This window comes from Contarinia nasturtii, unplaced genomic scaffold, assembly GCF_009176525.2.
Source record: "Contarinia nasturtii isolate CC-2019 unplaced genomic scaffold, AAFC_CNas_1.1 Cnas_scaffold_913, whole genome shotgun sequence".
Lineage (NCBI taxonomy): Eukaryota > Metazoa > Arthropoda > Insecta > Diptera > Cecidomyiidae > Contarinia > Contarinia nasturtii.
Window position 1 is genome coordinate 44 of NW_022198260.1, and position 10,042 is coordinate 10,085.

Consider the following 10,042-nt stretch of genomic DNA (forward strand, 5'->3'; position numbering starts at 1 on the left):
TACAGTAGCATAAAAGCATGGCTCCCATACAAAAATTAATTTTTTTTTCGAAGAAACTCTGTTTTAACTCAATTGTATCTCGAAATTAACGTCGGATTCGGTTTTCTCGTACCGAAAAACCCCCCAATACATATTTTTGAGTGTTTAAGTTTACATTAAGTATGACTTCTGGACGAAAATTGGACTCTTTTTTTTTCATCAACCAAAGACGCTCAAAAGCTAATGATTTCTATTCCTCGCGACCCCCAATCATCCTGTAAAGTCAGATTTTAAATAACTTTTCTGGGGGTTGAAATTATAATCGATGGACAAATTTTGCGTACAGAGGACAACGTACGACGTACGACGTGAAAGCGACCCACAACAACCATGCTCAAAACGGCCTGATTCGGGTTCTCTGACCTCAGAAACGTCCAGAAAACATATTTTTGAGGTGTCATAAATTTTTACCCATTGCAATACTTTGCCCTTACACACTACGTGTGGGCGGAAAAATAAAAAGACAGAAAAACTATCGATTCATTTTGTATTCACAGTTAACTGATGATTTACTCCATACTGTTTGAACAATTTTATTCCTTAATGTATTATTAATCTTTGAATGTGTTGGAGGTATTTCTTCTAACGTATTGAACTCAATATTTTAAATTATTTTGAAATGCCAATGTGTGCAATCGATTAAGATGAATTCATAATCTCATTGCTTGAATGTTGTTGAAATAATATAAAAATGTTATATTATAAAAACAATAAATTCTACCATCATATCGCAAGTATTTGTGAGAAAAGCCACGTATAGAGAAAAACTTGAAATCATTTACATTTACATGTATACATGTAATCGTATACGATTATTTCACTGCTAGCGAATATTCTAATATAATTATTTGTGTACTACTCTGCACTCTTCTACTGTGTAAATATCTTCAATAGTAAGAAAATTCAATTATTAAAATATGTTCAATTGCAATATTTATTTTCAATATTTTGTCACAAATGAAAAAAGAAACGTTAAATTATGAGTAAAAACCACTGAAAAATGTGATCAATTACTTGGTCCTGGTAGTTCCTTCAATTTTCTCCGTTTTTCTTCCTCTAGTGCTTCCAGAATTTCCTCTTGATGTTCGATTTCTGCCATCTCTTGCATCGCATTTTTACCACAAGTATAAGGACTAGTTGCTACCTTTTTACCCACAATACCAGCACGTTTGCCTGCGTTGATTCCATTGGTAACCGTATGTACAGCATTTTTTTGTAATTCGGTAGCTGTCTTTTCAACCAGTCCAATACCTTTTCCTGGGCAACCGCACAAACATGCTATTGGACAAAGTCCTATTGCAAGACCGGTGTCAGCAGCATTAACAGCAGTGTTGATCCCATATCCAACCGTTTTTACCGTACTTACTCCAAATTTGGCAGTTGATTTACCAATTCCCTTGGCAGTTTCCATAGCACCCTTGCCCGCAGCTTTGCCGATTTTTTTCATCTTTTCTTTATTAAAACAAGAAGACATTCAAAAGAGGTCCGATGTCAGTATATACTTATGACACTGTACCATAAATGATTTTAATTTAATTTACAAGAATACTTACTAACAGTGCCAGAACAATTAGCGCATGGAACTAGGAGCTGTGAAACAAGACGAAAATAAAAATATTTTTTTTAAATTAAAGTCTTTAATCGACATTATCCAGAAAATGACCTCCAAACTTATAATTGCACAGAGAAAAAGACAGAGAAACTTTCGATTCATCTTGTATTCACAGGTTTTCACAGTTAACTGATGATTTACTCCATACGACTTCGGTTAATATATATTTTTAAAACAGACGCGAATTTAGTCCATTACGCGAAGAACTATTTGAACAATTTTATTGTTTAATTTATTATAGAGCTTTGAATGTGTTTTAGTTATCATCGCACATACCGTTTGACGATAATCTTCAAATAGTATATTTTTTTCTTTTATGAAAATTCGTGCCAGATATTATCATCATTATTAGATTTAGCTTTTCCTATGGATTTCTGAAAACAACTTCGATTGTACGTTACAATCAAGCTTACAATAGCTTCAAATCCTACGTTTTCGTGTAAATTTGTCTTTTATTTGGTTTTGAAAAGTCACCATCCATTCAAGTCGTCAGTACTTACTACCAAAGCTATTTAACATTGTTTTTTTTATAAAACAGAAGTTACAATACATCATAAAAAAAACAGAGTATCATGATTTGCTGCTGCTCAGCATATAGCTGAGAGCTGAGAAATGCTGAACTCGTGCGGCTAACGCATACGAAACGGATGGCACGCACACATGCATTCTCCCCGCTTAAACGGTTATAAACAGTTGATTGGACGTTCAATTCAAAACTCAAAACTTAGTAACCAGTTGAGTTTGAAATTGTGTTGCGACCGACATATGAGAAGCTGCGAGAAAAACATCACGTCGCATCCCTCGTTATTTTGCTTACGTAAGTGAAAGCAAGAGATGAGATGTGACGTGCTGTTTTTGCTCTCAGTCTTTCATATATTCTGAAAAATAACTTTGGCTTTTCTTTCTGGAAGATTTTTACTCATTTGACACGTTTCATTCATTTGGAGCTCGTTCAAATTGTTGTTTCAAAGGGGAATATGTATCGTGCATCCGTTTCGTATGCGTTAGCCGCACGAGTTCAGCATTTCTCAGCTCTCAGCTATATGCTGAGCAGCAGCAAATCATGATACTCTGTAAAAAAATGTTTTTATCAAAATTTTCGCTTCAAAGCTACAACGTTGTTTTTAAGCAGAATCATTTCACACATTTTTTATTTATGGCTGTATTTGGCTACGTCTTTATTAAATTTCGTTATCAAACTATGTCGCAATGAATTTTCATTTTGCAAACTTCTTCGCAATCTATATAAATTTATTCTCATTCTCGATGGGTTTTACCATGACTCATGGTCCACGAGCACAACCAGAAAGCTGAGAAATGTCCATTAGAAAACACAGTTTAATTACCTCTCATTTTTTGTTAATTTACACTTTCACATCGTCGAAGAAATATTATCAAATTTCGAATGAATTCAACAAATTGCAAAAAAAAAAAAAAAACGTTTGAAACAACAATTTGAACGAGCTCCAAATGAATGAAACATGTCAAATGAGTAAAAATCTTCCAGAAAGAAAAGCCAAAGTTATTTTTTATTAAAAAGACCTCCATATAAAATAATATTTATGCAAAAATCTTAATATTTCTATTCATTAAAAACATCATGTTCAATTAGTTCAATGTCATATCGTCCGCTGCGTGCGATTTGTTTACTTCCTTTCGAATTGCATTCCATTTTTCTCGTCTTCTGTTTGCGCCTCAAAAGAATACACAAACCAACAGAAACAACTACAGACACAACTAATAAAAATTCAACAATTCGCAACTCTAATAGATAATAATTATGTTCAATATTTGTTTCCTGCGAGTGATCCATATGTATTTCCGATACAGTCGAATACTCTGTACTATTTTCGCTGGAATCCATTAGCTCAGTTGATGTTTGTTCAATTTCCGTTGTGATTTCTGTCTTTGTTTCTACACTTTTATCAACTTCAGACAGTTTTTCATTACTTTGACCTTTATCATGATAACAATCAACGCCATCGATGTGTGTCTGGTTGGATGGATTGTTTACAAGATGTAAATTGTGCCATTGAAGTAGTAATATTGCCAAGTAGTCGCACGAAAATCGATTTCTCGAAATGGCCAACGACGTCAAATTGGGGAAAATCAAATGAGTCACCGTATTCAATTCGACCAAATCGTTTCCTTCCAAATTTAATGTCTTTAATTCTTTAAAATTCCGGAATAATAATGTAAAATTCACCTTCTTCAGTTGATTATATGACAAATCCAGCTGAGAGAGTTTCCGCTGATGATAGAATGTCTCAAAGCCAAAGTTTGATAAATTTGTTTGGCTCACGTTCAGTACTTGTAAATTCTCAAACGTTTCAAAGGTGTGTGCATTTAATGCACCGACAAAATTTGCAGAAATATCCAGTTTTTGAAGCGATGGACCCAGCAATGCAAGCAACTTTGATGTATTTTCCAAATGCAAACCGGAAATATTGAAATACTTCAAATGTCGAAATGTTTCCTTGGCAAAACGAAACACAAAATTATACGATCCTCTTAAAAGGACGCCGAACTCGTGGTCCAGTTCCAAGTGCAGATTCTCCATGCAACTTAAGTCGAGCTCCTCAAGTGTTTCCCAATCGCTTTCGAAATTGGTCGATTTTTGAACATCACTCAGTGAGTTTTGGAGAATCGGAAAGATATTACAGTCAAAACGAACAATCCGATTGTTTTCTAAACGTAATTCCTTCAATTTTGGGTTATTTTCGAAGAAATTCTTATCAATCGACTGAATTTCATTGTTTCTCAAGTCCAATAAACATAAATGCGTCAGTTTTGCAAATGTTTCATTGTCGAAAGTCGCTATTTTGTTGAATGACCAATTCAACTCAGTCACATTTGGCAAGCTGTCGAAGAGTTTTGCTGGTATATTACTGAAACGATTATGTGATGCGTCAAATTTTTCCAAATTTTCAAATTTTCCAACGAAATTCAGTGAATTTAATTGATTGGAGGATAAATCGAGAGTTTTTAAATTCCATTCTTTCTTCGGCGACGCTCCACCGAAAGTGATTTTACTTAAATTCATGCGACTCACGCTCAAATACGTAAGATTATTGAATTTACCGAGTATTTGCACGAGATTAAGGATGTTATCGTTCGACTTCGCAATGTAATTTCCGGTCAAGTCCAAGGTTTCAACCGTTGATCCCAACAATTGAACTAGTTTCAATGTGTTCTGCTGTTCATTTCCGGAGATATTGAAGTAGTTCATGTTTTTAAAACTTCCATTCGGGCAACGCAATATTGAACTATTTGTTGGTGTACCGAAAATCACTTCATTCTTTTTGAGTTCGATTTTTAACGAGCCTTTCAAATGGCTTGTGTCAAGCTCTTTCACATTTTGCCAAGTGACATCAACGATATTGATTGATTTTAGCAAGGGTCTAAATATGTTTCCATCAAATCGTCTGATTGGGTTTCTTCCAAGCCGTAAAACTTCCAATTTTGTATTGAATTCAAACATATTATCAGCGATTGTTTCAATGAGATTGGCTCTCAAGTCCAAAGTTTGTAGATCAACCAGCCTCGAAAAAGTCCTACTTTCAACCATAACAATTTTGTTGAACGACAGGTCAATCTTGGTCAGTTTTGGTGTGTATTCGAACGTTGCTGCAAAAATAACGACGAGCTCATTGTGTGATGCATTGAAATTGTGTAAATTGTGAAAATTTAAATCTGATGACAGTAGCAGATCGATGCCATGTTGGAAGATATTGAATGTGTGCAAATATTGAAATTGATTAAGAATTGGATTCAATCGATTTCCACGACAGTCACCGATTTTGAGCACTTGCACTTTGTCTTTTAAATATTTTTGCTTGAAACAAGCATTGAAGCATCCCAATGGCTGAAGGGGTCCGGTGAAATCAACACATGATAAACGAACGTCATAGATATTTCGATCGATAAACTCACAATTTGTTACTTGATTTGAACACAACACGCTCGAAAACAACATGAATACACAAAGAAGTGTGAACATCATTTTTTTCTTGAACGGCTCGAATTTCGTCTTCAAAATGTCATCGCACTACTAATTTCTTTCAGTAAATTTAGTTGGCTTACAGCAACCATAGTTTTTTTAATCAATTTTATTTATGTACACACGATTGTAATGACGCTTATCAATGTAATGTTGTACAATGCTTACGCACAAGACTGGTCAGACGATCTTAAACATCCTGTTGTTGGAATGATAAAACACATAAATAGAACGACGCGATAAATCCGCTTTGTTTTGCGATATGATACATTTATGTTGACAAACAAATTGTTATTTTGTTTTGCATTTGAATGCTTGAGATTAGATGTGAGTTTGAATTAAGAATGCAACAAAGTGATCAGTGATCACAATTGATATTTACTTTTTCGGTTATGTTTGATTTTCGATAATTTTATATTTATTGAATTAAATCAGTTTTACAGAGATTTTTAATCAAATATAGTTATTTTTGTGCAAACAGACATTATTTCTGGAAAATATGGATTACATTTCATTTTCGGTTTAAATATTATGATTTATTTTTATTTTGAAAAATTCACGCAGCTACAATAAGACCTCAGCAACTCATTGTCACGCTGCTTGAAACACTATGTACGATTTCAATTGTTTTTACTTTTCCGCAAACACCTAGTGTGTAAGGTAAAGTATTGCAATGGGTCAAAATTTACGAAACCTCAAAAACATGTTTTCTGGACGTTTCTGAGGTCAGAAAATCTGAATCAGGCCGTTTTGAGCATGGTTGTTGTGGGTCTGTTCCACGTCGTACGTTGTCCTCTGTACGCAAAATTTGTCCATCGATTATCTCACCCCCCAGAAAAGTTATTTAAAATCTGACTTCATGGGATGATTGGGGGTCATGAGGAATAGAAATCATTAGATTTTGAGCGACTTTGGTTGATGGAAAAAATTTCATGCCTGGAGTGATACCTATGAAAAAGAGTCCGATTTTTGTCCAAAAGTCATACTTTATGTAGACTTAAACACTCAAAAATATGTATTGAGGGGTTTTTTGGAACGAGAAAACCGAATCCGAGGTTAGTTTTGAGATACAATCAATTTTTAATACAGTTTCCTTGAAAAAACCGCAAAAAAATTGAATTTGTATGCTACTTTAAAGACGTGAAACTTTACACAGACTATTTTTTACACAAAAAAATGACATTCTGAAAATTTGAAGAGATTTCAATCAAAATTGGGGGTACCTCCCATACAAAATTTTCAATATTTGGCTCAAAAACGAATATTTTGTATATTTTGTATGGGAAGTACTCTTAATTTTGGTTGAAATTTCTCCAAACCCTCCGAATGTTATTTTTTTGTGAAAAAAATAACATGTACAAAGTTTCACACCATTAAGGTAGCATACAGACATGGCTCCCATACAAAAATCCAAATTTTTTGTGACTTTAGTTATGAAAAGTGTTTCAAAAATAATTTTTATGGCAAAATTAACGTCAAACATATTTTTTTATAGTGTTTTATAGAAAATAGAATTCTTTCAAATGTCGTACAAATCAGTGGGTTCATCATGAAGTGTGAAAAATCCTTTCCGAGTACTTCTGCTATTAAATTATATTTCGATGCCAAGGTTTGAACGACGCTTGAAAGGCTTGAAAAATCAAACAAATATTATTTTGAACTAGCTTAATAGAATACGCATCTACCACCTTACGGAAAAGTACGTCTTACTCCTGTAAGACTCTTTATTTTTTTTTATAACAAAGTTGATTACACTTGACGATCACAGACCGTAAGAGGAATTGTACCGCAAATAGCGTGTATGCTGCCACTTCGTATCTACAAAAGAAGGTCCATAGTGCATAAAAATAATGGAGAATAAGCAGAGGAGGAGGAGGATTAAAGCACAGCGTATGTAGAAAAAAGAAAAAAGAGTCTTACAACAGTAAGTCAAACTTTTCCGTACTATGGTCTGAAAATCGAAAAATGTTGAACTGAAAAACATGAAAATGTCAATTCGCAATCTATCACCACCACCAGCTGATTTTTATTCAACAGAAATATTATATCGTATTAAAATGATCTCGCTTAATGAGCAAAAAGTCGATTATCATTATTATTCCATTTTGAAGCCGTTTTAAGCAAAATAAAAACATTTGTAAAATGATAAACAAACATTACAGAATTTGAGTTGACATAATACATAATAATATAATTCTTATACTTAAGTTTATAATTCTTCAAAATTTTAATTGTTGTTATAAACACAATTTTTCTTTCTCACATCTATTGTGTCAAGAGAAAGTATTGTAAATTACAATTTGTAATGGATCAAGAGACACCTCAAAAGCACGTTTAATAGACGTTTCTGAAGTCGATTAATTATTGGTTATTTAGTATTTGTTATTTTGTTCAAAAATTGGCATACATTTATTTATCACTTGATCAAATAAAAAATATTGACAGTACAAACCGTGTTGTTATACCTTACCTTTCGTATCGAAATCGATTTATTGTAAAATAAAGGCAGTTGAATTGTGAAGATTTTACGTCCATTTTGTTGTATGAAAATGAAATTGTTATACGTATTGTTCGTATTAATATACCTCACGGAATATTACGTAAGTTTTCTTTATATTATTATAGCATTAAGTTTATCTTATATGATAAAGAAGCTATTCGGAACAGAGAAACCTTAAGAAAACCATAGATTTATTCCTTAAAACGATAAAAAATAAAATTCACTTATAGTTGGCGCTGCATTCTATGCAAAATTGTTTTCCGTTGCAACGGACCAAGTGGAAGGTAAACGCATATTACATGGAATGTAGCGCCAACTATACATGAATTTTATTTTTTTATCATTTTGGGCAGTAATCTTATCGCTTCTTTCGATTGTTGTATCCCAAAAGATTCGGATTCTCGTGCACAAAACCTCCGAAAGAATATTTTTTTTTGGATTTTGGGCGCGTCACCAAATTTTTTTTTTTCGAATCCGTTTTCCAAAGTTACAATCTTTTCCTTTTCACATTTACTTTCACAGGAATATCGTACGAATGGTAATTTTTATTTAGATGAAAAAAAAAATCTGTTTGCATTGTACACAAAAAGCTAATTCGTGATTTACACCATTTCATACCTAGTGGTTGCGCAAATCGCTGATGGCACTTTGATCAATAGCATTGAAGACTATAGTTTTATGGTATGGTCCTATGAAACATGTGTTTTTTCGTGTTGTTTGAAATTTTCGTTATTTTGTGTTTGAATAAAAAAATAGATGGGAATGTTTTGCATCGTTAACAGTACCTGGAGTTATTATTGTTGTGGTGGGACAATTGTATCGCCGTGGAAAATCGTAACAGCAGGTCAAATGTTATTTAATTAAATTGAAAACTAAAATTATAATTAATGACCGAATTACATAAGATTATTTGACCGTCTATTTTGAATTTTGTCTCAATAAGACCTAAATATTTAATTTAAATTAATTTTAGCACATTGCCTGTTTGAAAAAGAATCGTTTTCATTGATTTTTGGATCATTAAATTTAAATAAGCCTTACAAGACCATGACAGTGGATAAAAACGACTTCATACTCCATCCACAATATTCAGGTAGTCTATACAATGTTTAGTAGTTTGGAGGAAAATTTCCTTATACTCAAAATGTTCATTTAGGTAGACCCAATCATAAACACGACATCGGTAAGATTTTACAACCGGCAAATAATGAGGTCCTCCAATAATAATGCTGTCTATTTCTAGGTGTTATTCAGCTGAAAAAAGCCTTGAATTTTGAAGCACGAATCAATAAAATTGAAATGCTTGATGATAATTTCATTCCAAAATCGATGGAACTCGTTACAAAGTTGGGGTGTGTGTTTGAATAAAAAACAGTTAAGAAGAATTTTGTGGAATGCTGGAAATTTTTTTTGGTTACAGGTATACGGAATATGATAAAACTACTGAAAAAAGCATGATTGTTGGCAAATTAGATTTACGATATGTAAATTCAACCATCCATGAATATGAGGCGTGCCGCCAACAATATCAAGACCGTGCTAATCTTCATTTAGAGAGAGAAAATTTGCGAGTAATTTTTAAAGTTTTATTTTCAATTGAACAAATTATTTATACTATAAAGAAGTCATAAGAAAACCATAGATTTATTGCCTGAAACGATAAAAAATAAAATTCACATATAGTTGGCGCTGCATTCTATGCAATAGGGTGGAACATTTTTTTAAATTTCGAGGCATATCTTGATGGCCACTTGAGAAAACATGTCTTATAGTCCCCAGATTCAAGATATGAAGGAATTTTCAATTTGCGGTTCCATATAAGACAGCGAATTGAAAGTAAATGGGGTACATTTTACTGGAAAATCATGAAAAATTGCAGTGACCCAATCAC

At 33.0% G+C, this 10,042-nt stretch overlaps 2 protein-coding genes across 2 annotated transcripts; both read right to left on the reverse strand.

The window, feature by feature from the left end:
* Positions 1-946: 946 nt before the first annotated feature.
* Positions 947-1,802, reverse strand: LOC116342717. The gene is made up of 3 exons (XM_031770432.1): positions 1,703-1,802; positions 1,593-1,629; positions 947-1,491 (listed from the first exon to the last, which is right to left on the reverse strand). Exons 1-3 carry the CDS (start codon positions 1,751-1,753, stop codon positions 1,046-1,048), a joined length of 534 nt encoding a protein of 177 aa, XP_031626292.1. The 5' UTR covers positions 1,754-1,802; the 3' UTR covers positions 947-1,045.
* Positions 1,803-3,233: 1,431 nt separating this feature from the next.
* LOC116342719 (toll-like receptor Tollo) lies at positions 3,234-5,689 on the reverse strand. Its single transcript, XM_031770433.1, has one exon. It carries the CDS (start codon positions 5,652-5,654, stop codon positions 3,234-3,236), a length of 2,421 nt encoding a protein of 806 aa, XP_031626293.1. The 5' UTR covers positions 5,655-5,689.
* Between the last annotated feature and the right edge of the window lie 4,353 nt (positions 5,690-10,042).